At 28.9% G+C, this 27,579-nt stretch overlaps 10 protein-coding genes across 10 annotated transcripts, besides 16 other annotated features; 3 read left to right on the top strand and 7 right to left on the bottom strand.

The window, feature by feature from the left end:
* Positions 1 to 35: part of a sequence feature (AT_rich) that runs on past the window's edge.
* A 59-nt stretch (positions 36 to 94) lies between these two features.
* Positions 95 to 115: a sequence feature (AT_rich).
* Positions 116 to 201: 86 nt separating this feature from the next.
* On the bottom strand, positions 202 to 7,731 carry CMU_038850 (Sec63 domain-containing protein; the record flags this gene model as incomplete). Its single annotated transcript, XM_002139131.1, has 4 exons — positions 202 to 1,473; positions 1,658 to 3,684; positions 3,894 to 4,056; positions 4,291 to 7,731. The coding sequence occupies 4 exons, from the start codon at positions 7,729 to 7,731 to the stop codon at positions 202 to 204; spliced, it is 6,903 nt and encodes a 2,300-aa protein (XP_002139167.1).
* Positions 2,230 to 2,250: a sequence feature (AT_rich).
* Positions 3,029 to 3,072: a sequence feature (AT_rich).
* Positions 4,068 to 4,092: a sequence feature (AT_rich).
* Positions 7,732 to 8,256: 525 nt separating the features above from the next.
* CMU_038860 (DnaJ domain-containing protein) lies at positions 8,257 to 9,744 on the top strand (the record flags this gene model as incomplete). Its single annotated transcript, XM_002139132.1, has 1 exon — positions 8,257 to 9,744. The coding sequence occupies one exon, from the start codon at positions 8,257 to 8,259 to the stop codon at positions 9,742 to 9,744; it is 1,488 nt and encodes a 495-aa protein (XP_002139168.1).
* Positions 9,431 to 9,453: a sequence feature (AT_rich).
* Positions 9,745 to 9,829: 85 nt separating the features above from the next.
* Positions 9,830 to 9,888: a sequence feature (AT_rich).
* A 37-nt stretch (positions 9,889 to 9,925) lies between these two features.
* Positions 9,926 to 9,994: a sequence feature (AT_rich).
* A 655-nt stretch (positions 9,995 to 10,649) lies between these two features.
* Positions 10,650 to 10,680: a sequence feature (AT_rich).
* CMU_038870 (FHA domain-containing protein) lies at positions 10,668 to 11,375 on the bottom strand (the record flags this gene model as incomplete). The annotated part of the gene is made up of 1 exon (XM_002139133.1): positions 10,668 to 11,375. One exon carries the CDS (start codon positions 11,373 to 11,375, stop codon positions 10,668 to 10,670), a length of 708 nt encoding a protein of 235 aa, XP_002139169.1.
* A 319-nt stretch (positions 11,376 to 11,694) lies between these two features.
* Positions 11,695 to 11,764: a sequence feature (AT_rich).
* Positions 11,765 to 11,801: 37 nt separating this feature from the next.
* On the bottom strand, positions 11,802 to 15,650 carry CMU_038880 (uncharacterized protein; the record flags this gene model as incomplete). The annotated part of the gene is made up of 1 exon (XM_002139134.1): positions 11,802 to 15,650. The coding sequence occupies one exon, from the start codon at positions 15,648 to 15,650 to the stop codon at positions 11,802 to 11,804; it is 3,849 nt and encodes a 1,282-aa protein (XP_002139170.1).
* Positions 12,586 to 12,620: a sequence feature (AT_rich).
* A 155-nt stretch (positions 15,651 to 15,805) lies between the features above and the next one.
* CMU_038890 (SNF2 family N-terminal domain-containing protein) lies at positions 15,806 to 18,441 on the bottom strand (the record flags this gene model as incomplete). Its single annotated transcript, XM_002139135.1, has 3 exons — positions 15,806 to 16,094; positions 16,151 to 16,317; positions 16,381 to 18,441. The coding sequence occupies 3 exons, from the start codon at positions 18,439 to 18,441 to the stop codon at positions 15,806 to 15,808; spliced, it is 2,517 nt and encodes an 838-aa protein (XP_002139171.1).
* A 20-nt stretch (positions 18,442 to 18,461) lies between these two features.
* Positions 18,462 to 18,517: a sequence feature (AT_rich).
* Positions 18,518 to 18,652: 135 nt separating this feature from the next.
* On the top strand, positions 18,653 to 21,409 carry CMU_038900 (alpha amylase, catalytic domain-containing protein; the record flags this gene model as incomplete). The annotated part of the gene is made up of 1 exon (XM_002139136.1): positions 18,653 to 21,409. One exon carries the CDS (start codon positions 18,653 to 18,655, stop codon positions 21,407 to 21,409), a length of 2,757 nt encoding a protein of 918 aa, XP_002139172.1.
* Positions 20,712 to 20,732: a sequence feature (AT_rich).
* Positions 21,410 to 21,476: 67 nt separating the features above from the next.
* On the bottom strand, positions 21,477 to 22,949 carry CMU_038910 (uncharacterized protein; the record flags this gene model as incomplete). Its single annotated transcript, XM_002139137.1, has 1 exon — positions 21,477 to 22,949. The coding sequence occupies one exon, from the start codon at positions 22,947 to 22,949 to the stop codon at positions 21,477 to 21,479; it is 1,473 nt and encodes a 490-aa protein (XP_002139173.1).
* A 119-nt stretch (positions 22,950 to 23,068) lies between these two features.
* Positions 23,069 to 24,103, bottom strand: CMU_038920 (uncharacterized protein; the record flags this gene model as incomplete). The annotated part of the gene is made up of 1 exon (XM_002139138.1): positions 23,069 to 24,103. One exon carries the CDS (start codon positions 24,101 to 24,103, stop codon positions 23,069 to 23,071), a length of 1,035 nt encoding a protein of 344 aa, XP_002139174.1.
* A 231-nt stretch (positions 24,104 to 24,334) lies between these two features.
* Positions 24,335 to 25,885, top strand: CMU_038930 (uncharacterized protein; the record flags this gene model as incomplete). The annotated part of the gene is made up of 1 exon (XM_002139139.1): positions 24,335 to 25,885. One exon carries the CDS (start codon positions 24,335 to 24,337, stop codon positions 25,883 to 25,885), a length of 1,551 nt encoding a protein of 516 aa, XP_002139175.1.
* A 10-nt stretch (positions 25,886 to 25,895) lies between these two features.
* Positions 25,896 to 25,953: a sequence feature (AT_rich).
* A 253-nt stretch (positions 25,954 to 26,206) lies between these two features.
* Positions 26,207 to 26,268: a sequence feature (AT_rich).
* Positions 26,269 to 26,494: 226 nt separating this feature from the next.
* Positions 26,495 to 26,561: a sequence feature (AT_rich).
* On the bottom strand, positions 26,558 to 27,427 carry CMU_038940 (zinc finger, CCCH type domain-containing protein; the record flags this gene model as incomplete). Its single annotated transcript, XM_002139140.1, has 1 exon — positions 26,558 to 27,427. The coding sequence occupies one exon, from the start codon at positions 27,425 to 27,427 to the stop codon at positions 26,558 to 26,560; it is 870 nt and encodes a 289-aa protein (XP_002139176.1).
* Positions 27,428 to 27,579: the final 152 nt, after the last annotated feature.

Consider the following 27,579-nt stretch of genomic DNA (forward strand, 5'->3'; position numbering starts at 1 on the left):
ATTATTAATGATTATATAATTATTTTTATATTAAAGTGTAAATAATGTAAATTCTATATATACTTGGAATACTAAGGATATTATATTTAGTAGCAATAAAAATATAATTAATATTGATAATGAAACTTTCTACAAACTACTATATATAATTTATGAACTTCAAATTTCTTTGTACTTATACTATATTTATAGTATTCCTACTTAATTCATACTCACTTTTAAATTTATCATATATTCTTGATCACAACCAATATAACTATCACAAATTATGAGTAATTGGTACTTATAAATTCCAGAACTAGATGATGCTTGAAATTGTAACTTTATTTGATTTAATTCTTTATTCAGATTGACCCTCCTTATCCCAGATATAAGTTGTTCATCATCTTTTATTTGTAACAAGATAATCCACCACTGTTCATCCTTTTCTAATGGATAATATGGTGCAATAACAGGACTTAATTTTTCATCTTCAGAATCAGTCAAATCTCTTGTTATATCTATTAAAAGTACAAGATCTGTTCCACAACTACAGTGATAACTTGAAGTTATATTTTGTCCTTGATCATTTAGTTCAGATCCTACTTCTTGTTTGTTATTATCAGTCTTTCTTCTCTTATATTCATGTTGTTTAGTTGCACCATCAATGTCAATTTTAGCTTCAATAACTGGGAATCTATTGCAAGCTATTGCAATTTCGTGAATTTTTTCATCAGATAAATTTAATTCATTAAATATAGATATTCTAATATTGTCATTTGCTCCAATTAAGTCATAAATATCAAATATATTATACTTTAATAATATTGGAAGATGACTTTTATTTAAATGTGGAAGTTGTAATAGTTTATCTTTAGGGTTTGATATTGCCTGAGTGATCAGTTGAGCAATTTCCATAGCCTTAATACTTGATTTTATTAATCCAGCTGAACAAGATACATCAACAAAAGCATATATTATAGGTATAACTAATTTTACTATCTCCATTGTATCATTATGCAAAATTGATGTCATAGGAAGCCTATTTAAATATGCATTTAATAGAATCAATATTTTAATTGATATATCTATTGAATCAAAGTTATTCATATTTGTGTAATTTGACATTTTCTGTAATATATATATTTCACTTTTCCTTAATAAACAATGATCTTGTAACTCTGGTACAGATGATATTATTGACAATATACTCATATGAGTTTCTTGTGATGAAATTGTTTGACTTAGGTATTCAATGCTATTAACTTTCAGAGAATAATATGCTGGAATTAAACTCAAGTTCAGAGGAATGATCAAATCACTTGTAGTTGACTTATCCTTTTTAACTGAATCATCATCATATTCACTCTCTTCCCCAGATAGAGTAATACATTGAGCTGATGCGAGTGTAACTAATACATTTTCAAGAACTTCAGACAAATATTCAGATATATATCTTGGTGAACAATCTAATAGTCCATAATATGTAGGATTCTAAAAAATAAAAAAAAATAAGTAATACAAATTGGTTTTACATAATGTATATAAATATCTTCTTTTTCAGGCAGTACGAATATAATATTTAAGTAATCATAAAGTTATCAAATTTACTTCATAGTAAATCATACATCATTAGAGGAAGATATTATATTATAATTCAAATAAGTAATTCACTTACCTTTGATAATCTCCTGTAAAAAAATGTCCAAGTAATCCAATCAATTGAATCTTGCCTAGATTTAATGACTTTTAAGGCAATTTCAGTATTTATAGAATCAATTATTCCATATTCAAGATATGATTCCAATGGAATTGCATTATTTAATATATATTCATAGTATAATTTCTTACTGCTAGGACAGAGTAAAATAATATTACCAATATCACCTAATTTTGGTCTAATGCATCTTGCAACAATGCAACTCATATCAATGGCAGAGTAATTAATAATTCTCCTTAAGTTCCTTGAGACTAAAATATCATCATCAAAACGTTGTGTATCCATAATTATTACTGTTGTGAATTGAACATTTAATTTCCATTTGAAATCTTCTGTAGCTATTAAAACAGTAATTACACCTTTTTTATAGGCTTCTAAAACTATTGTGAATTCATATTTAGACTGGGCTTCATGAAGAAATCCAATTCCAAGCATCATGCATATTTCTAACAACTTTCCTAGTTTCATTTCATTTCCATAAATTTTTATAAATTCTTCAAAATTTATTGAAGTTTGTGATCTTAAAGTACAATAATTATTATTATTTAATTCACTCATTCTAAAAGATAAATCTTTAGCAACCATTGTGCAAGTTTCCTGGTCAGGTACATAGATTAGTAATGTAGAAGCTGATTCTATATCATTATTATCTAATTGACTGTCCTTATATTCAGTTTTAGATTGGCTTATCTTTGTTTGTGTTTTCATTACATATTTTTGTAGGTATTTTGGGAGTTGTCTAATCATTGATAATATACGTCCAGATCTATAATAAGAATCAAATCCTTTTATAGATAAGCGAATTGGATTTGGACGTATAGATGGATGGAAAGAAAATATACCATCTTTTGAAACTCCTAGCCATTCTGCTACATCCTTTGCATTTGATATACTCATAGAATATCCAATAATACGTAACTCAATATCAAGAGGAGATATCAAATAGCGTATACGAGATATTGTAGACTCAATAATTGGACCATATTTAATAGTTGATAATAATTCAATATGATCAATTATCAATAGTTTCAGATTTCTCAGTAGTGCTCTAGCTTTAACAAGCTTTCTAGATACTTTATCCCAGTAATCAAATGTTGATATAATCAAAGGATATTTATCTGTTTTTTCAACATCTCCATTAACATTCCCAGCAAATTCACCAACTATATCACCAAATACTGCTTTGAGTTTATTTGCTCTATAAGGTAACATTTCTGGATTTCCACATAAATACAATATTTTGAAGAATTTAGGTTCTTCAAGGTTCTCTAATAGTCTTGATATTGCAATACAAGTGCATATAAATTGCCCAGATCTTGGTGAAGCTGCTATAAATAAATTTGTATTTGAATTATACAATATATTAAATAATTGTGTTTGCACTGCATTAAATGTAGTAATCTCGTTCATATTAAATTCCTTTCTATCCATATATATATCTTCAAATTCAATAGCTTTCCTTATGTATGATATAGATTGTTTTGTTCTAAATGCACTTTCAATTTTCATAGGTTGTAAATCTAATAGTTCAGTGAATGGTGTTTCTTTAGGTAGTAATATTATTTTTTGAAGTGATATGTGAATATAAGTTTCTGAGTGTAGCCAACGATCAGCAATAGCTCTAATAAATAAAACTGGTGGTAGAGGATGATCAATAAATATATGGCATGATAATAAATGTTTTTGATCAAGCTTTACTTCATCTGTATAATTAAAAAGATTTGGTGGAGGCTTAATAATAATCATTTCTGAATAGTATAGTTTTTCTCCGTTGCAATCTTCAATAAATATCCAAAATGTTTCTCCAGTAGTATTTGTTTCAATTGAAGTGCTCCCATCTATTGGTTGACCATGAATATTAAAATCCCAGTTAAACTTTGGTCTAGCTAATATGTCAAATTGTAATATAGTATTATTAATTGATTGAACAGTAGCAGATAGTTCTATCTTTGGTATTTTACGTATTAAATTATAAAGTCCAGGACCTATATAATTTTCGGAAAGATAATTAAAAGTATAATTTGCTCATTTGACACTAGATTAATATTTATAAAGTAAATCAGAATCAAATATTGCATCAGTATATCTGATAATATCCCATATGGGATATTCAATCAAATGATTCAGCCATATGCTTGTCAAATATATTTGAATCATCACTTTATATTATAAATAAAAAGTTGATTAAACGTACCTAGTTTGTTTGATCTCAATAATTCACCTAATTGCTGTGAAGTAAAATCATAATACTTATTCCATTGGATATCTTTCTTCTCTAATCTTTTAATTATATCATCAGATACACCTTTAAATTGTCTAAGAGGGCACATTGCTTCCCAACATCGCCTTTCAATCATCTAGAAACAAGAAATATTTTATATTTTATATATTTAGAGAACAAATAGTAGTTTGTAGTAATATTAGATATATGTACTACAGTGAAAATTCAGATTTAAAACGTCAACAGTTTCATTTAATAAAACTTCTGAAACTTTGTTCCAGTTTTATTTATCAATGGTAGTGACAAGATTATTAACGTTGAGTTCATCATTATTAGGAGATATAAGCTAGATGAATATGAATCAACTTACCGTTGCTATTGTTAATGCCTTTTTTGCAGTTCCTGACCAGCCTTTTCTTAAAGCTATATCAAAAAGAGCTCTGCATATTCTTGGAGATGCTTGTACAATTGAATATAAATCAGCTAATAATGTCAACTTAGAGTTGATCCATCTTGACCCAGAAAGGTAAAGTTGAATCAAGACATTTACCTTCATGCTTGTGTCAATATCTTCGCCTGTACCTTGCACTGGTATTGGTACCTTATTTACTAACTTTTCCAGTTCAGATTTTTCTTCACTCCTTACAGGTAAAAATTTAAATTCTTTACAGAAAGATAAAAGTCTAAAAAGCTGAATTTCATTTATTTGAGGGTATAATTGTTTTTCAAGATCTTGTACTGTTTCTGGACTTAAGTAATATAATGAAGATATTTGTCCAAGTAAAGAAGGTATAACAATATCCGTTCTGTAGTCATATTGTATAGCACCTAATTTATCTAAAGTAAGTAGTGCAGATTCTGCCATACGAGTACAATAATTTTCTATTAGTTCATCATTTAATTCAGTAGTAATGTCCTCTGTGGTATCCCTTATACATGTATTTATAGTTATAGATGAGTCCACATTCAAACCATATAACTTCGGATTTTTTTTTAGTCTAATATATAAGAATGTCTTTTTAATCCACTTTAGCACATCCAATTTTCCTTGTATATTCCCAAGGACAATTTCAGCATTAATTAGATCCGGTAATTTACTTATAAGCTGCGATTCAATATAAAATTGTTGATTAAAAAGAGAAGAATAGTAAGTAAGATTCTGATAATCTGTAATAATTATTCCATGACCATCTATATCATATTGAGGTCTCCCTCCCCTACCAATCATTTGAAATATATCCAGTGGAGATAATTCACTCCATTGCCCAGTTTCTGGCTTATATACTTGAGTTCCTTTTATTATTACAGTATGTGCAGGTAAATTGACTCCCCATGCTAGTGTTGCAGTTGTAACTAGAATCTGGATATGACCATCAGCAAACAAATCCTCAACTATCTTTCTATCAGTACGGAGAAGTCCTGCATGGTGAATGGCTATTCCACATGGTAATACATCTTTTAAATTATCAGATTTTATACCACTTAATTCATCTAGTAAAATTTCCCGGCTAACGTTGCTATTTCCAGGGAAAAAAGAGTTAAGCAAACCATCACTTGTAGCTTTATCACGTATAAACTTTGCAGTTTGTATGGTATCTTTTCTAGAATGAACAAAAACTAGTATTTGGTGTTCTTTAACACTTTTCATTATCTTTTCATATAATATACTGTTTAGCATTTGCAACCTTCTGAAACCTTTCTTTTCTCTAATCCCAATATAAGTTTGTTTAAGTGGAACTGGACGATATTCAGGTCCAAAATAAAATAAACCAACTCTTGGATCAACTTCCAGAAATCTTGCAACGTCAAGGTAATTTGGTAATGTAGCGGAAAGTCCAACCAGTCTAATTTTGTTTTTCAAGAGTGAATTTACTTGACTTTCATTATCTTTAAATCTAGCAACTAAGCCTTCCAATACAGCACCACGTGCATCATGCAGCATGTGAATTTCATCAATAATTATAAGTTTTAATACATCTGACAATCCATCACTCATCTTCCTTGTAATTACATCCAGTTTTTCTGGAGTAGTTATAAAGATTTGAGTTGATTCCATCAATGATCTACTCACTCTAGTATCACCAGTCATTTCATTTACAACAATTCCAAGTGGTCTTAGTCTAATCCTTAGGGACTCAACTTGTTCAGTAACCAAAGCTTTCATAGGTGATATATAAACAATCTTAAATTTAGAAGTATCAAAATTAAATTCTTCATTAACTGAAAATTCAGAAGTTTTTCTCATAAATAGAGACAAAGTATTCAGAATACATAATAAAGCAATATTGGTTTTCCCCGATCCTGTAGGAGCACATACTAAAATATTTTTATCACTTTCATTTAAAGCTACATTGCAAACTTTGCTTTGAATTAAGTTTAATCTTTCAATTCCAACACTCTTAAAACAAGGATGACACCATTTTGGTAATTCATCAATTGAAACAACCTTGATATTTTCATTTTGTTTAATCCTTAAGGATGGTACTATAATTTCATCATATTCCTTTCCTTCTATTTTCTCTGATCCTTCTGGAAGTACTACTTTAGATGAAATATTGGAATTCGTAGTTTGTTCCATATATAACTGATCAAAGTCAATAATATCACTCATGTACTTCTTATTTTCACTATTAACATCTCTATCTTCAGCAGAAACTATATGGCTCTCTTCTATCTGTTTCTTTATTGAATTAAGAAATCCGAAATCTTTGCTTTTCCAAATGGTGGGTTTATTTATTAAATCAAGTACATTTGCACCCTCAGGATGATTCTTCATTTCTTCAATTATTTTAGCACGTTCATCTTCAGAAGAAGCTTGACCTAATAGGGTACAATAGTATATTTTCCATTGGTTCATTAATATAGTTTTTATCCATGAAAAGTGTTCATAGTTAAAGAGAGTTACTAGAGAATTTTCACATTCCTGAGAATCATCATTTTTTAAAATATCTAAAATCAACTTTTCCATTTCTAGTGATTTTTCTGCATCCTTAAATATACTATAAAGTTCTCGCTGAAGCCAATAAGCATCTATTTTATGTATCTCTACTTCATAATTATCTTTCTCAGTCTTAGATTGACTTTTATCTTCTATTCTTCGCACATACTCCTGTTCTAAATTGTTTTCATCAGCTACTTCATCTTCACTTATATCCTCCTCAACATAATCCTCATCACTCCCATCTTGGATTATACCTAAGTAATCCCTTTCTTGGTCATTAGAGTTATCCTCGTCAAATACTACTGCAACACCGAGAGGATCATCATTCTCTGGAACTTCATCATCCAAATTTGGATTGAAATCAGTTAGTTTACGTCCTAGTTGAGACATTTTTTTAAAATCATCAATAGATATATCACCTAAAACTTCAGAGCATCTTCTCAGTTTCTCATCCTCAACAATTTCCTCATCCTTCAATATAGTCATCAATTCAAATAAAGTATCTTTTAGTATATTTCCAGGCTGTGATCCCATAATATCGGTTAGATTATCTAAGAATTCTTCATATACTACTCTTGTCTCCACAGTAGTAGGAGTATATGTGTTGTAACTATTGATATCTATATCTAAAATGTTAATCTTTTCAGAGTTATCTATTTTATTCCTTCGTAAATGTTTTACATTATTTTTCTCAACAGACTTCTTAGGCTTAGAGGACAAAGCTAAATCGCCCATTTTGTACTTTATCTTGCCTACAAGACTTTCTGCTTCTCCACTAGGTGCATTTTCACGATTTCTTTGATTTGTCTGAATGACTAAATTACTATTGAATTTATATGCAAACCTCTTATGCTTCTCATATTCGTCCATTTTCTTTTTTCACAACATAGAAAAAAAGTTGTCTTGGATGACTCGGGAGTACCTTTGAAAATTTTCGATACCCTTATATATTAAAGTACTATATTGGCGCCTAAAAATGTTATCTAGCTAAACCCTAAACCAGTATATTAAGTGAAATTAGTAAATCTTGAAAAGCGTATAGATAGTTTTAAGATTGTCTCATTATCTACTAAATTTGTATAATCTCCTTATAACTTAAAGAAAACGAGTACAGATTGCAGTTCATAAGTCTTGTGGAATGATATTTGAGACAAACTAAATCTAATGTGTAAAAAACAGTGAAATTACAAAATAAAAGGGTACTAGGAAAAGAAATTTTGATTATTTTGAGATTGTATTAGTTAAAACTATTGGTTCGTATAGAATATTGATATTTAGACTTCCAATATTTAATAATCATAGTTCAGTCTTGAATAATTTCTGGAGTTGCGCTTAACTTTTCATATAATAAAATCAAAACTTTAGAATTAAAACTATTGTTACTATTATATAGCAATGAAACAGTGTCACTATTCAATACTGGGAGTGGATATAAAGGCTAGTAATGAAGAAATACGCCAAGCTTACAAGAAACTCTCTTTATTATGGCATCCTGATAAAAATAGAGATAGGGTTAAAGAAGCTACACATCAATTTCAGTTGATATCTGCAGCACATGAAGTACTCAGCGATCCTAAAGAGAGAGCTTGGTATGATTCACATAGGAAACAAATCTTATCTGGTAAAGAAGAAAATGAAGATATAGAAAGTGTTTCAACTTTAAATTTATGGAAATATTTTAGCAGAGATGCTTTTACAGAATTTGATGATAGCATTGAAGGCTTTTATAACGTATATTATAATGTATTTGAAGAAATTGTCAAAGATGAACTATTTTATGTCGGCGAAAATAGCTCAGAAGGTCAATTCTGGCAAAATGCACCCAAATTCGGGACATCTAAAACAGATCTAAATGATATAATGATATTTTATAGGTTTTGGAGTAATTTCATTACAAATAAGAGTTTTGGTTGGAAAGATTTATGGAATTTAACTGAGGCTCCTAATAGACAGGTTAGAAGGACAATGGAAGCTGAAAATATAAAAGAAAGGAGAAAAGCCAAAAAAAGTTTTAATGAGACAGTCAGACGTCTAGTTGATTATGTTAAGAAGCGTGATCCAAGAGTTATTATGTATATGCGCAATAAGACTGAAGAAATTAATAGAAAGATAAACTTAGAAGAGCAAAAAAAGAAGTTAGAAGAAATTAGAAGAAGTGAGTTACGTGAACAAGCTAGATTAGAAGAGATCAAAAGAATGGAAGAGCTTGAAAAAGAGCGTAAACTTGCATATGGAGAATTTTATGAGTCTTCAGATGATTTACAAAGTTCTGCAGAAGAACAAATTATTTATTATTGTAAGCCTTGCAATAAAACTTTCAAAAGTGAACCCCAATACAACACTCATATAAAAAGTAAAAAGCATTTATCGAAAGTTCCTAAAAATAAAACTGAATTATCGAAACCATCATCCACTAAAAATATCCATAAAAAAGATCATTTACATTTGAATAATACTGACTTAAATTGTATTAGTCAAACAGAATATTCAGAACCGAACTTTAAAGATTCAGTTAAATATTCATCAATTTCTTTAGATAAAAATAAGTTTGAAGCAGGGGAGGTATTAGATTTAATTAAAAATATAAATATTGATGACTCTACTGTTCATGAATCAGCAGAAAATGATGAAAATATTTTTCAAATTTTATCTGAATCTGATGATAAATTTAAAACTAACAAAAAACAGAGAAGAAAAGTGAATAAGAATAAAGATAAGTTTACAAATGAGAAATCTTGCTTAAAAGAGGATTCTTCTTGGAAATGTTTGGTTTGTACTAGTGTTTTTGAATCTAGGAACAAACTTTTTGCTCATGTAAAAGAAATGGATCATGCTGCTATAAAGATTAATGATATAATTAAAAAATCTAAAGTTAAGAGATAAAATGTAATTTAAATTAACATAAATTCAATTATATTTCTTTTGTATAATCATAAGCATTTAATTTACTAAAATATCTTCATTCCACAAAAAAATATTATACAATATATAATCTTTTTTTTAAGATAAATTTATTACTATTAAATACTCTTGACTTCAGATTAACAATATAACTCAAATTCAGATATAATTATTATTAAATATTCAAGAAAAGATATACCAGTAAATTAAAATTTATATATATAATTAATATGATTTAAGAATGTTAATAAACTTTCAATATCATTTACTCAGAAAATAAGTCTACTAATAGTTTTAAATAAGCTACTTTTTTGCAAGACTTTAACTTTTTCCTACTATTAATAACAGAATATTCCAATTTTACATAATATTTTCTTAAAAATATAATCAGGTATATTAAATTCTTTATTTGAAATATATATCTACAATATTAGATAATCACAAAAGTTACAAATTTGTTAGTACTTGTGAATTTTGAAACTTTGAAGTGATCTTGATATCTCAAAAGTAGCAGTTAGCTTCTGGTATATTATTATAGGTACTTAATATTATTGCAAATGAAGAATATTTACAAAATTCATTTACTTTAATAATCTAACAATATTAGAATAGGTAGTAATTATATATTTTTAATGAGTTTTATTGATATCTGAGAGTATCATTAAATCTACTAATTAACTCTCTAGAATTTATTAACTGAAAATTATAAGTAGTTTAAATAAATCTAATACTAATCTATAACAAGTTTTATGTATTTATTTTTTATTCTCCATGAAATAAAATATTTAAATTATGGCTCATTTCAAGGAAGAAAAAAGTCATGACTAAGTGTTGTACTTCATCGTTATAAATATGACTTTATTGTTAAATAAAATCAAAGTGTCTACATATTAATTTAGATATTATTATATAATAATTCTGTATGTCCAAGGATTATACTCAGATAATATTGCTGATATATTTGTACATTTCTCATTAAATTTGTGCTTTGATCCAAAGCTGATAATATCTCCATTTTTAAGGATAACATGTTTAATTTTTTTATTGTTGACAAATGTTCCATTTACTGATCCACAATCTACTAAGTAAATATTTTTTATAGATCCAAAATTATCATACTTGCAATATATACAGGCATGATTTCTGGATAATATTAGCAATTTACAATGATTTATATTACTTGGTAAATCACTTTCTGAAGATCTACCAATTTTTAGTCCCTCAGAGTATACATCTATTTTAAACAATCGTTTATCTGATAAACTTTCAAGCATGCATATTTTATTAGGTGTGTGATACGGGAAGGGTGATATTGTTGACTTTCTAATATCATAAGAACTTAAAAAATCCAAGTCTCTATTTACTATCTTGATATCTTCTTTTATAAATTTTTTATTCTTAGAGCATCTTTGCAGTTTATTTAGTTTTGTTTTTGAGAATAAAGAACAGTTCTCAAGTTTATAGTTTTCCACAGAAGGCGGGGATCCACTTGAAATAGAATTTCGTTCTATATCAGAGACTTCAAAATTTTCTCCTCCATTTTGACAAAAATTTACTACTTCCCCATAATTAGAAGTGTTATCAACAATTTTCTTCTTTCTACACTTTGCCATTATAAGTTCATATATCGAAAATGTATAAAGTATAATAATCACACCCTTATCCTAAATACATTTCAGCGGTTTTTTAGGCGCTTAGTTGAACAAAAAGTAGATTTTGTACCTAAGGACAAGTTAGTTATATCGTGTTCCCTGCTAATTATTTGTAGAACTTAAATGATCAAGAATATTTATATGAATCAGTAAGGAATAGTGGAATAAAAATATTAATACTGAGGAGATATTTAATATTAAAATTACAAAGTGACTAGGAAATATCTTTGGGATTTGTATTCAATAGCCAATTTAGATTAACTCCTATTATCCTAGAATCATTAATAATATATATGATAATATAAATACTCAATAAGTTGTATATTTATTTTAATTAATTTATTAATAAAGACTCAGTAGGATATCTATAGATATATAATAGTTAAATTACAACTTAATCCTTTTTTGATCAGGTAGAAGAGTTTTAACCTTGTTAAGCTGCTTCTTCACTTTACTTTGATTAGTACTTTGTAGAATTTGTGTTGTATATTCATATGCACTTTTTAGTACATCTTGTAATTCGCATACTTGCATATTATTATTAGGGAGTACTGACAATGAATTAGCAAGTAGTATTGTTATTCTTAAAAATTCAATTTTCTGTAATGAAGTATTGAATTTAATATTAGTAAAGTGATCTTGTTCAGTATCTGAGATTACATGAAGAATGAGAATCTTAACAGTTTGAATAATTTCCTTAGTAGAGATATCTTCAGCAATTAATTCCTTGTTACAAAGTGATAATATTCTATTCATAATAAAGAGATATCCACGGAGCTGAAACGATGTTTTTGAGCACTGTGTAATTTCATTAAAATTTGAAAGAGTATTTTTTACTAAGAATTTTGGTGGGATACGCTGTATTAGTTTAAGAATATAAGGAGATGTAATAATTCCACACTTCTTTTGGTTTATCCAGGACTTAATTGTATTATTAAATATATGTCCCATTTGAATTCCATCAATATCAAATTTGATTAGAATAGTAATTAGTGAAATAGAGATATTTTCTAATTGCTTAGTAAAATGATCTAATTTATTTTTCATGGATTTATCACCTTTTTTTTTATTCCAACGATTTAATGTTTGTGATTCAACAATAGGTTTACTTAAAATATGCATAAGTAATTTTGCAATATCTCCAATACCATCAATATAAATAGGATCTTTGAATATATTTAATTGTAATATTTTAGTAAATATATTCTTGAGTTTATTAGTATAATCATAAAATACAGAAAGTATATTCTTCATTGAATAGTAAAGTGAATGTCTGCATCCAACACGATATCCCTCCAGTAATAATATTAAAGAACGTAAAATTGCTAATATAGAATTAGATGTTGGCTTACAAATAATGATTGTATTTGTGATGGAATATATCATATCTAATGCTCGAAGTTTATTTTGCATAATCACATTAATATCTGCAATATTCTGTTTTTCCATATCCTTGATTTGTAATTGTTTTTGGTGTATAGGTGGAAGAGGTACATCATCATCTAATAAATAAGCTAACGTAGATTCCTGACCAAATAGAATGGTGTCATTTTGATCCATTTGTATATCACTTGATAGATTTTCTCCAACTTCAATATCTGTATTATCTTCAATATATGAATTATCTTCAATATCTGAATAATTTGTATTGGAATTAAGTTCACAATTATCATTATTCATCTCAATATCCTCTTCATCTTCATATTCTCCAAATGTTCCTGCATCCACATTCCAGAAATCAGGAAGTTGTGAGACTCTCTGAGATATCAAAACTATTTGTTCAGCATCATTATCACTAATAATTATTGGGAATTTTATTAAACATTGTACCATATTCTGGATTCCAGCTATTAATACACTAGATTCTTTGAAGTTATCTTCTAAAGTAAACAAAAGACTTAATGTTTTATTTAAAAATTCTTTTTCACTAATTTCAAAAAGTTCCATAATGAATGATTCAATTATATTTGATCCATTTGTTATATATAAAATAGATAAAGAGTTTGTAAAAAGTGTCAATCCTATTTGAGTACAATTTTCTATTTTCTTCATTTGATAATTTTTATATTTTTTCATGAAAGGTATATTCTCATCACTGTTTTTATTATTTGGATTAAAGTCTTTTATAAGTTCATAAACTTTTTGATTGTACAAGCTTAATTCTGATAGTATATCAGAAGTAATATTATCATTTATATTCAATAATTTTTCTAAAATTTGTTGAGTTAAACGTGAAATTGTCTTCTCTGATCTTGGGAAAGATGCTTGATAATATAACTCTGACCAATCAGAATTATTATCTCCATAAGATATAATGCTTCTGATAATTTCAATAGAATCTGAAAGTAAGTGGATAAGTCCCGATATATCCTCTTGTATTTGTAGTATATTTTCTCTGTATTGTATTATCTCGAATAAAACATTATCAACCCATTGGCGTTTACGCCACTTTGTATTAATTAGATTTGTATCATCTTCATTATTATCTTGAATATACTTATTAATGTCTGCTTTTTCAGCTATTTTTACAAGTTTAAATCCACACTCTATTGTTTTCTCCAATGGCTCGGAGTTGGGAATTATACGTATAAGATTCTTCAATAATATTTTCAAATTTTGGCTTGATCTACCAAAGATAGCATTGATACAACTCCAAAACATCTTACTCCTTATTTCTTCGGGTAGTTTTATTTCTTTTTCAATCATTTGTGTACTTTCTACAACTTTTTTAACTGTTGAATCATCTAAAGAATTGTAATTATCCCAAAATACTTGAGATATAGTGCTATAGTCAAGGGATTGTAGAGATGGTTTATCATTAAATTTATTGGGGTTTCCAAATATATCAGTATATTCACTATTAAAGGAAAAATTGCCTATATTTTCATTATTTTTGGATTTTACAAATTCCTTTGTATTATGATCTTTACCAATTACAATATTTATTAATGTATCAACATAAAATATTGCAAAAAATAATAATGAATTGTTACCATATATACATGATCTCATAAACCAAGTAGTACATTTTGATTCAGAAGATAGCAATCTACTAAATATACTTTCTATATCTTTGATATTTAAATTTGAATTCCCTAAATTAAAAAAATATCTGCATTTAAGAGCAATATGAAGAATTATTCTAGCTCCAGTAAAGTGTTTTTGATGTAGTGAGTTAGTATCAAAATAAAATTTCTCTATTGAGTCAATAATGTTATGTATAGCCAGCTTTGCAATTGGTGAAGGTGTATATGGGGATTGTATTACATATTCCAAAAGATAATCAATTACTAGTGGTAATCTAGGATGAAAGAATGTACAAAATTCCAAATATTTCAAAATTATACTACTTTGAAGTTTATCTAATGGATTATTAGAAAACAAAAGTTGTTTCCAATCTTTCCATCTTGAATTAGTAGAGATAGTAATTTTTGCCAAGTCGTCTAAATCATTCATATATTCTGGTAATGTAATTTTTATAAAATCAGTTTTTTTTTCAGCAAATAGTCTTAATCTAAAGTATAGCATCAATATCGATAATCTAGATGCATATATCATGGGTTCATTATTGGGATTTATATTATCAAATAATTTCTGGATCTTCTGGGAAACAAATTTAATACAAAGTATTGGATCAATTTCAGAAAAATCTACTGTTATTCTGTATAAAATTTCACATATCATATCCTGTAGATAAATCTTTATGTCATATATTAACCATAAATTTTCATATATAGATTCTATATAAGGTTGGGATAATTTTGTTTTAAAGAAACCAGTTCGAATTATTACTATATAGCCTAATAAAAGACCAATTATTCTATCTCTTAAATCTCCTACTGTATTTGAACTTGTTTTACCTTTCGATTTTAATTCTTTTTTAATACTTTCCAAATAGTGTTTTTCAATACCTGATAAAATAGTTGATGTTGGAACTTTTGTATATTTAGAAAGTAATACAGATAGGCAGGCACTATAACCACGCCTTACACACTCTCTAGGTGACTCTAATCCTCTTATTAAACGATTTATGGTATATTCTAAATCTCTGCTGCCTTCAATAGAAGATGGTAGTATTACAAGATTTCTATTTCTGTCTATCTTGTCACAATCCTTGTTTTCAGTATTTCCTGACAAGTTTATATTTGATATAACTCCTTCTATTGCTGACATACATGATTCTTCATCACAATTACCTAAGTCCCAAAAGTATTGTAAAAAATTGGGATTATCCATTCTTTAATCTATAATGCCAGTCAAGACATTACTAATATAGGTTAATACCCATTGAAGCGCCAACTTATTCAAAATATTTTAGCTAAAAGTATAGCTGTTTTATAAAATATTAATATCAGTATTTAGAAAATATTTACTAGGATATCAGCTCATCATCAGATATTTGCACAATCGAGATATCCAATCACCATTGGTTCTAACTTAGTTATTTCATCACCAAGATCCTCTTTCAACTTTTCATAGTAATCTGTATCACTACTAATAGAACTTAATATATTTTGTGTTTCACAACTATCTGGCCTAAAATAAGAAAAGATAAAAGCTAATTCTTCATTCGTAAATGTCACCTTTTGTTTTTGACCATGTAAAAAAAAATGAGCTATTCCTGCCTTATGAATTTGAAGTCTAAACTTCCAATCTTCTATTGCACCACTTGATATTAATCTGCAAATATAAAGTGCGATAAACAGTTTAATAGTTAGAATATGAAGTTTTCTTACCTATATACAACTACATCTTCTTTTTGGCCTATTCTGAAGGCTCTTCCTATTGCTTGGTCATCTTGAGCCGGATTCCAGTGTGGATCAACGATTATAATTCTATCTGCAGTAGTTAGATTTAAGCCTACAGATCCAATTTGTTTAGATAGTAATAAAACTAGAATATCCTAAAATATCAAGTATAAGGGTTTTAAATTTCCTTAGAACAAAATATACCTTTTTTAACATACCTTCTGCTCATTAAAAGATCTAATGCTAGAAATTCTTTGTTTTTTTGGGACTTTTCCCTCTAATTTTATCCATTTAATTTGCTTGGGGGTAAGAATAGTTAATTCTATCAAATTTAACATATCAAGACTTTCACTGAAAATGAGTATTTTATGACCTCTAGCTGTTAGTGCTGGAACAAGTACCCACAATATTTGTAACTTCATGCTTTGCTCCCTCAGTAGATTAATATCTGTTTGTATTAAGTTGTAGACTATAGATGAAGGTGAAATCAAATTATTTATTTTTACTTTTTGTTCTTGCAGTTCACAATTTAAATAGTTGTTATTTTTTAGTAGGGTTCTCCAAATTTGAAATTGATCTTGCAATACAAAAGCAGGATGTTTACATATTTTTAATAGTATTGATATAATCTCCAGAATATGGCTATTTTCTTTAGTTGATAATTCACGAAATTCCAATATATTCCTTACTATGCAGCTATCAAGAACCTCCAAATATATAGATGATTGTTCAGCAGATAGATTGTGCCATAAGGCTATATCATATTTTTTAATTTCACTTTTTAAATATGTAGAAGCTTGATATATATTATATTTATCTGATCTATTTAGCTTATTAATAGTTTCATTTTTCTGGTCAATGATTTTCTTTGTCCTACGTAATATGTAGGGTTTAGTTGTATTACAGAGATTATTAATCACAGATTGACATAAAGTTTTCTCCTCTATAGTTAGATCTCTATCGCCAAGCTTATTAAGATATCTGCAGTATTTATTATTAAATGACTGTAAAGTATTTCCTAGTAACCCAGGTTTTACACATTGAATTAAAGACCATAATTCACTTAGTCTATTTTGAACTGGAGTTCCAGTACATAATATTTTTGAATGGCTCTGAATTTTATATATAGTTTCAAACAGTTTTGTCTTGTTATTTTTAAGTTTATGAGCCTCATCAACTACCACAATATCCCATGGTATCTCAAGGATATTTCCAGGAGTCTGTATATCCCTCAAGCTACCAATATTTTTATCCTTAACTATCCTTTGATTTTGTTTTATCTCTAAAGTATACTGTTCTAAAGAAATTTTTAACCCATTAAAGTTCCGGAAAAATTGGCATTTTGTAAGGTTTAAGGGAATTGATTTTAATTTAGATTCATCATGTCTTAATGTGTTGTATGTTGTAATTAAAATGCCACCATGTCCACAATTATATAATTCTTCTAAAGCCAATTCCCTATCTTTAGTACTTCCATGATATATAAATACTGGTATTTTTGGACACCAAATATTTAACTCTTCTTTCCATTGCTGTATTAAACTTACAGGAAGTATAATAAGAAAAAAATTTGCTAATTCTGATCTAAATAAAGCTCCAATAAAGCAAGAGATTTGAACAGTTTTTCCGAGTCCCATTTCATCCGCTAATATTCCTCCTTCTCCTTGACGTACCCTCTCCCAAAGCCATCTAATTCCATCATATTCGTGTGGGTAGTCTTTCATTTTACAATATATCTTTGGTGATACATAGAGCTTACGCTTCAACCTACCTGAATGACTCGCTAGAAAGTACTCAGATTTCTCTGGACTCCAATACCAGCCATTAACTAGTAAACATGGGGGTTTATTTGAAGTATTTAATGAGTAGTTGTCAATTGTACTTGTCTTTGACAAAGGGACAGTAGAAAAGAATAAATCATCAATTTGGTTAGCTATGATTCCATCATTTACAGACTCCTGTTTGGTTTTGTTTGGAACTAAAGCTAAGTCTTCTATTATTTTAATTGGCTTTCTAGAATTATAGATATTTGAAAGGTAGTTGCATTTAGTTTTTGAGTAAATATCCTTATTTTGATATTCTTTTTTATTACTTTGCACTCTACTATCTGGAGAAATATCAGTGGAATTAATTGTCTCTTCTCTAAATTTACTAATGGATAAATCATCTAGTATCTCAATTAGTTTTGTTACAGAGACATCATCCTCTGATGAAGCAGATTCTGGAGCCTTACAAATACGGGGATTATCAATTACTGATTCACAATCATTTAAAACCATCTATATCTGCAGTTTAGATCTTAATATTAATTATATATATCTTAAAATTCCATTTTCTATATAAAATTATATAAAACGGAATTTCTAGAGTTATGTGGTCTGAAGTCTTCCTAGAGCGGTTTTATACATGCATGCACCGGTATCTTGTATTTTTAGGTTATTCTTTTTCCTTACTTGCTTTGATATAGTATCAGTAAAAACTATCTCTAAAATGAAAAGATTCAATTATTATATGGATAATAATAAGGATGATTGGTACAAACAAAGTATATGGTATCATATATATCCACTAGGGTTATGTGGAGCTCCAAGGTATAATAAAAATGAAGTAATAGAAAGAAGGATGGAAGTTCTTTATGGTAATGAATGGCTTAATCATCTAAAAGATTTACATATTGGGGGGGTTTATATTGGGCCTTTGTTTAAATCATCTACACATGGCTATGATACCATTAATTTTTATGAAATAGACCAGCGACTAGGAGATTCAGACACTTTTAAAACCCTCGTATCAAAGTATCATTCTATTGGAATTAGAGTAATAGTTGATGCAGTTTTTAATCATGTAAGCCGGGATTTCTTTGCATTTGCTGATCTCAGATGCAATGGCAAGAATTCTAAATATTGTAACTGGTTTAAAGGAGTTGATTTTAATAAACAATCTCCTTATGGCGACAACTTTGATTACTCCGCATGGGGAGGGTATTATGAACTACCTGAATTATGCCATGAGAATGAAAATGTTAAGAAGTACTTATTTGAAGTAGTAAAGTATTGGCATGACGAATTTTGCATTGATGGGATAAGACTAGATGCTGCAGATTGTATATCGATTGGATTTTGGAATTTGTTTAGAGATTATTGCAAAAGTAGTTTTGGGGAAGGTTTTGCAATTTTAGGAGAGATAATACATGGTGATTATACTACTTGGGTTAATTGTAGCCCATCTAAATCAAAAACCTCAAGTAAAACTGGACCTTTTGATGGGATAACAAACTATGCATTGTGGAAGGCTTTATGGTCTAGTCATAATGATCTGAATTTATTTGAACTAGTACATACATTACAAAGGGAAGATAACTTATTTAAATTTGGCTGGTTATATAATTTTTTAGACAATCATGATGTCACTAGAATTGCGTCCCAACTATCTAGACAAGCTTATCTCGGTACTATTTTCATTTTACTATATACTCTACCTGGTTCACCATCAATATATTATGGCAGTGAGTTTGGTTGGCAAGGGATGAAAGGACATGGAAGACAAGCTGATTTCCCATTAAGACCAGCACTAAGCTATGAAGAATTGACAACTATTAGATCAAGCAAACTTTGTGGTCTACTAGAATTGGTAAGATTCCTATCAACTTTGAGGGATGATGAAATGCTGGGCCCTGCTCTACAGAGAGGTGAGTATGAATTTATAAGCAATACACAGAAGCAGTTTGCATTCAAACGCAAAGTAGATATGACTGAAGTATTAATAGTAATTAATATTGATTCCTTACCAATTGAAGACCTCAAAATAAAGTGGAAAGGTCCTAATGGTTACTGGAGAGATATTCTTCATCCTACAAATTCATATAAAAGTGTGGAAGGAGATATCAATATATCTTTACAACCCTTTTGGGGATGTATAATTCCAACAATTTTACCTAATTTATGTTATAGAAGGTTGAAATCATATACACAAGAAAATTATGTAAGATATATACCCACAATACTCCCATTCAATGAATCTAACGGAAGCCCTGTTGTGAAGGAATTGGAACCTTACTGGGTAGAAGAAGTTAATACACCACCATTACTTTCGCCATCGCTAACTTTGATTAACCAAAGAGTTCAAAGTGATATTGAGATACAAGAACAAACAAAAGAAAATGAATGTGAGCAACATAAATATATAGAACAAGAGAAGTCTGTGATGCGTTGGTTTAAAAATACAAGTATCTACTATATACCAGTAAAACGTATAGGAACAGACTACAACATAATTGATACTTTTACAACATATATCTGCTCTCTTAAATTTCCTACCATAGCTCTGGGTTATATAGAAAGTAGTGAAGAGGAAATTTATAAAAGTGTTATAGAGCAGTTTGTTAATCAGATTAAGAGTAAAAGTAATGGTACTATCAAGCTACTAATTTATTCGGAAATTGAGTTTAGTTACAGTAATTTCGATGGAATAATTTTAAGCAAGCATGATGAAATAGCCTCTAAATGGGAACTATTAAGTGGAAAAGCTATTATTTCCTGTTCTCCAAGAGATATTATAAATAAAAAATTTAGTGCAGTGTTAAATACTGAAATACAGAAAGCTTTATGGTCCTGTTTTGCTGATAATAATATGTATGAAATTGGACATAATATAGACAGACAATTTAATGAAATATATGGCTGTTACAAGAATCAATTATTTGTTACTACATCCGACTTCAATATTTCCATTTCTCAAAGACTTGGAACTCCCTTTTATTTTGCATTATATTTCACACTTTTATTCACAATCCCAGGAATACCACTCGTTGTATGTGGAGACGAAACTGGTAAAAGTCAACCCCCTTTATGCCCACAAGAATGGGTAAATTATATAACTAAAAGTGAATATGAAAGCACTTCATCTGGATGGTGTTCAAAACAGCTTCTATTAATTATTGATAAATTATTGAGCATAAGAAGTGTAAATTCAGATATATTTGCAAATGGAGTCTTTAAGATGCACTATTTAGACCATCATGTGCTAATATTCTCAAGATATATTAAAGACGGTGAAAAATACCTGATTGTTGCAATAAATTCTGGAGTAGAAAATAGAGAAATAGAAATAAATGGCATTCCAAGTAATGTCTCTTTATGCACTTGTCTTAATACATCAAAAGAGACAGAAAAAAGAAGGAAGAAAGTCGGGGATAAATTAACAGTCTTGATACCAAAGGAATCAGCACTGATACTAAAGACATATTAACGAGTAAATGAGATATAATCAACTATAATACCTTGTTACTAGACGGCATACCTAATTATACAGATGTTTAAATTTTCTTCTTTAGATGCTGAAATAACTTGAAACTTTTACGACCATTAATTTTCACTTCTAGATGAGAAACTGGGTTATCGCAACTCTTAATATTCAAGTCAGTATAATTCTGGGTTTCTAGCTTTAAAGTATGACTTTGAAGATGGTTAACATTGTTTGCTTCGTTAGAACAAGTATTTCCAGTATCTTCGCTGTGTGATTTTGTAAAAAAGTCATCCAAAATAGAGAAAGGCTCTTTAAAACATGAACTTGAGAATTTTTGACCATTAATGATATAAACTGAAGGATCATCATTAAATTTTGTTGAGCTACCGATGTAGTCATTCATTCTATAAATCGCTGGTTCTGTGACTGTCTTATTAGTTGAATTATTTGAATGAACAAAGGCTACAATAACGGTAATATCATCAGGTTTTCCACCTTCAATATGACGATTAACATCAATTAGTGCACCTTCGCTAAATGGTGTTACTTTTGCTTTGCATCCTGGAGCTACTGGATCAGCTGCCTTCAGTGCAAAATTAACAAGTTCTCTAGCAATAATATCAGCAAGGAGAATTGGATTATGATAATAAATATTACTGTAGTTCTTCTCAGCTCTATTAGCAATATCGATCATATCTTCATCAAATATATTGTCAAAAATACCATCAGTACCCATTATTATCATATCTCCAACGTTAACGTCAACACGCAATGACTGTATAGAATTAGCAGATCTTTTAAGGATTTCCTCACTTGAACAGTCAAGATCTGGCATTATTGTTAATTGATATGGACAGTTAAAAAAGTGTTGTTGTACTTCACTCCTTGCTACTACTTGATAACCACCAATTATAACATTATTCGGTAATCTACACCTCGAGTTGCCAGTTAAAGGTTTTCTAATGGATGAATCTGAAATATCTGGAATTTTTGGTAATTCACATGTATGGTAATTAGATGGTCGTAGTATAATTAATTGAGAATCACCAACATTTGTGATCCATAGTTGGTTTCCATCTAAAAAACAAAGTAAGCAAGTTGTTGAGCCATATGAGGTACAGTTACAGCATGATCTACTAACTATTTGTTTCAAAAATTCATAAGATATATATGGAATTTCATGTTTCCTAAAAATAGCTTCACTAGCACTATCAAATCTCATCCTATTACTTTCACGCAAGTTGCAAAGTTCAATGCAATTGCGAAGTAACTCCTGAGGTAATTGACTTGGATCATAACCCTCCGATTCTACAGAAGATACACCATCAGCTACTCCTAATAGATTCCAAGAAACCAACCATGCATCTGCATTTATACCACTTTTCTGTTGCTTAAGTCTGTGTTGAGTAGAAACTGCTGCCCCTACAAAGCTCAGCTCTCCATATTTCCTTATATTCAACTCATTTACTTCATCTATTAGTCTTTGAATTGGATTATCATTCTGAAAACACCCACACACAATTTCCGAAGCAAAATTCCACATTTATGTTTCAATCATAGAATATGTAGATTTTATTTCAACATAAAATAAGGCGGGTAAAGAGAGCGCCTAGCTTCTGGTGAAATTTCAGTTATTTCTTACATGGTAAATTTAAATTGAAACTAAATAAACACAATATTAACATGTGATTGATTATGTTCCACCTTGCAAACTTGTTGGTTATGAATTGAAGTGGCCAATCTAAATGTTGTACGATGTTTAGAACATGCAAAGTAACCAGAATCTCCAAGGTATGTTTTACTATCAAAGTCGCCTAGGATTGCTAGAGGGACCACAATTTCTTGAAAATCTGGTCCAAGGACCTTTCTAGGTGGAAATACAGAATTCATATAAAACAAATCAGCTTGAGTAAATGTAATGTGATCCAGAATATGTGTACATGCCTTACTCTTAAAACAGGGACTCGAAGGATGTACTGAATCTCCACATAAAGGAATAAGCCTCCCATGCCCATTTAAAGATAAAATTTCTTCAGTTTCATTACAATAAAAAGTACTTGTTAATACAATGGACATTTGATTGGATAAATTCACAAATGTTGTACAATTTTCTTGTGAAATATCATAAGTACCAGTTAAAAGTTCACTAAGAAAATTTTTCCATACTAATTCCTTTAGTGAATATCGAAGAGATTTAATACAAGTCATCTGCTTTGTCCTATCAGAAAAGTAAGTGAAGCTTATTGATCCTACAATTAAACGACTTATCCGTGTGCTACAGCTCCTGACGTCAAATTCCCAAAAATTTATATTCTGTGGCAATAAGTTGTATTCGTCAGATATCTCGAAATTAATATTAGAAGTATTTTCAAGCTTTATACGATATTTATTATACCCAAGCCATTCATATACACTACTACTAAATTTGTAGAATATAGCAAATATTCGATAAAGAAAGGAATGGAGAACTGAGGCTTGAATATCAGAAATTACATTGAACTGTTGAGATATAGAATTATTTATGTCAAGCCATTCATCAACTAAATATTTGCTCTCTATGTTGTATCTAAGAATTATAAAGTCAGCTTCACTGGAGTGTAATTTGAAGTCATTTCCTACTGATCCACTTCCAAGGAAAGCAGTTAAAATGCGAAGTGAACCCCCTCTGTCTATATTTTCAATATCAAGAAATGCCATTATTTATCTTATTTTGAGACAGAGCCATTCATATCCTTCCAATTTTCCAGTAAGAAAGCGACAAAGGTACAACAGAGGTTAATTAGAAAATTGTAACTTTGATTAAAGCTAAAGGCTAATGGCGCGTCAAAATATTGTGTCCTGAGAACACTGAGACACTATTCAGCTAAGAATAGAAGATAACAAAACTTAGCTGTAATTCTCTTTTTTTGGTTTAAATAAATGAATTAAATGCTAGATTCTAATGCTATTTCAAAGTCACAAGTAAGGGCTTACAAGATAGAAGCTGGAAATGAGCTTCGTATCATAGCTCACTCTAATCAACCATGCTCAATTCGTCTATACTCCCCTGCACTATCTTCTACTAACGATGGAGCAATAATGAGTTCTGCTGAGATCTTTGGTGCTGAACTACCTCCTGATGTAGAAATGAATATAGCTCCTTCTTCGAGATTAGCTATATATACATGGCATGGATGTATAATACAAATAAAGGGTCTGGTACAGCAAGAATATCAAGGTATAAATAAAAGTATGAAGGATTATCTGGAGGTTATACAGGTTTTAGATAGTCGTAGAGAATATGCAAAACTTCATAATACATATGGCCCTAGGGTTTTAATAACTGGTTCATCTAATTCAGGAAAATCTACATTATGCCAAATTTTGTGTAATTATGCTGCTAGAAGAGGGTATGTACATATGTATGTGGAATTAGATCCCCGAGGATCTACAGATAAGCCTAATATGCAATTTCCAGCAGGTATTATAGGAGCATCAATTGTAGATGAATTTTTCCCTCATAGAAAAGAGCTTAAAGATTCCCTTGCATTTTTTTTTGGTCATCTAAATGTTACTGATGATATTCAATTGTATTTATATTTGTGCCATCTACTAAGTGGTGCTATTTTTTTAAGAAATCAAAATAGTTCAGGTACTAATAGTATCATCTCTGGTTTTATAGTTAATGCTCCATATCAACCTTCAACTGAATTACTGGAAGAACTTATTTCAATCTTTAATATTGATGTAGTTATTGTAATGGATGATCCAAGTACTCAACATTATCTTGCAGATAAATATGATTATAAAGAACCTGTAAATTATGAAGATCTAGAAAAACAACTAAAATCTAAAAATGAAGAAAGTGAAACTTTAAACAATCAAGATGTATTAACATCTTTACCTAAGGTGTCAGTAGTTGGAGTCTCGAAATCTGATGGTGTAATTAGTATTACTTCACAAAGACTAGCTGAAATTCGTCGAGAATGTCTAAAATCTTATTTTTTTGGATCTCCAGAATATCCACTAAGACCTCATACAATAACATTAAAAGTAGTACCAATGAAAGATGATGGTACTTCTTCAATCCTTCCTGGATCTATTCTAACTAGTACTTGGTGCCATCTTGTTGAGCTACAAATAACTTCATTACCTGCTTCTGCTTTACCAGCTGATCAGGATGTATCAATGATCGCAAATACTACTCAAGTAGTACCATTTAATAAACCTTTAAAAAGTCTTATCAATGCTATTGCTGGAATTAGTAATTCGAAAAATTCATCTAACGTTGCAATTAGTAGTTTAGCTGGTATAATTCATATTCGAGCTGTTCATGAAGAGCCTTTAAGTGATGATATATCAGTTCAATATCTAAGCAATAATAATACTCCACTTGCTTCAATCGAGGTTTGGTGTCCTGGTCTTTCTGAACAAGGTGAATTTCCTTCTCACTATATTATTTTAGGGAATATTCAAAAACTTAAATGGCATCTTGAGTAAATCTAAATGGAATTTATATATTGAAAATCTATTATTATTAAGAATATTATAAAACTTTTATATTATTACATATGTTAATTTACACATTTCTCTTAAAAAAGGAAGAGTATAGAAAAATTATTCTTATTTAAAACAAAATGTATTTACTTAATATTTTAAGGTAATACTCTGAAGCTAATAGGGAAATAATACATACTTTATCTCAACTTTTTCTTGGGATTTAATTCAAATATTCTGCTTACTGCATATAATTAATGAGTCGAAATTTATAGGTATAATTAGTAATATATTAAAATGATCTATTACATATATAGTAATGAGTAATAATTAAATAAAATAAAGAAGATAATATTATTATTAAAAAAAAAGTATATTTAAATATACCCTAAAATTGCAATCAATAATATTAAATAGCAAATACAAATATATATACATATAACACTATAATTTCTATGGAATAGTCCAAATATTATAAATAAAACAACCTTTAAAAAGAAGAAAAAATAAACTCTAATATCAGCACAAATAAGATGTAGTCTAAAACTCCAAATTTATTCATTCATATTGAATTCTTACACCTTAAACTTCAACAATTTATCTATTATTCCCAAATAATATAACTATAATTGATATATCTATAAATTAATTCATTTTATTTCAAAAAAAAAGTTATTATCTTCTAGTAAAAAAATTACTACTATTATTATTCTCATCATTAAAATATTGATTAGGAACTTTGGATGAAAAATTCTCACTATCCCTAAATTTACTATCAGAGTTGTAACCTAATCTTGATGTTTTTGTATTATCCAAATCCTTAGATAATAATTGTTCAGTATTAATAGATCCATTACCCTTATCATCATCCATAACCAAAGCTCTAATAACATTTATTAAATTCGAGTCCTTATCTTCACAACTAATATTTTCCTTTTCATTCAGAAATTCACACTGCCCTTTACTATCCTCATCAAGTATTCGTTCACTCCATTTTCTATTGAAAGATTTATGATTATCAATATTATCTTTAGATAGGAACATAGAAATACTACTTTTTCCAGATTGCTGTTTATCAATCTTACTTGCTATAATTACTCCTGGATAATCTGGAACATCAATATTTTGTGTATATGGCAATATATAAATTTTTGTCTCTCTTCTTTCTGCTAAACCATGTATTAAGTGACAGTAATATGTTGTACAATCTCCTCTTTGAAATTGTTCACATATTCTTGTCTTATACATTAATGGATGATAATTTATTTCCTCATATGAATGAGCAAATGGACAACCTCCACCCCTTGTACAACGTGATATTGAGCTTTCATCATCTTTTATTGTAATATCTGGACATAGTACTGGAATATAACGAATTGTATTGGCATTAGATAGATAAAATGGACATCTTCTTGGCCAATAAACGTTATGTGAGTATTGACAGCGAGTAATACCAAAGTCACAACCAAGCTGTTTTGATCTACGACATGATTTGGTGCGGAATCTACATAAATCACTGTCACTTAGTAATCTTGGACAGGCCATTGCTGTTCTATAGTTACTCAAGTGGTTAGTCTTTCAAATATTTATTAAATCACAAGCTGATATTTGAAAGAACTATAGTTAATTTATAAACCATAATAACTAATATACCACACTATTAATAATACGGTTAAAAATATTCTCCACACTTAAAA

The sequence above is a fragment of the Cryptosporidium muris genome, genomic scaffold (assembly GCF_000006515.1).
Source record: "Cryptosporidium muris RN66 scf_1106632373453 genomic scaffold, whole genome shotgun sequence".
Classification (NCBI taxonomy): domain Eukaryota; phylum Apicomplexa; class Conoidasida; order Eucoccidiorida; family Cryptosporidiidae; genus Cryptosporidium; species Cryptosporidium muris.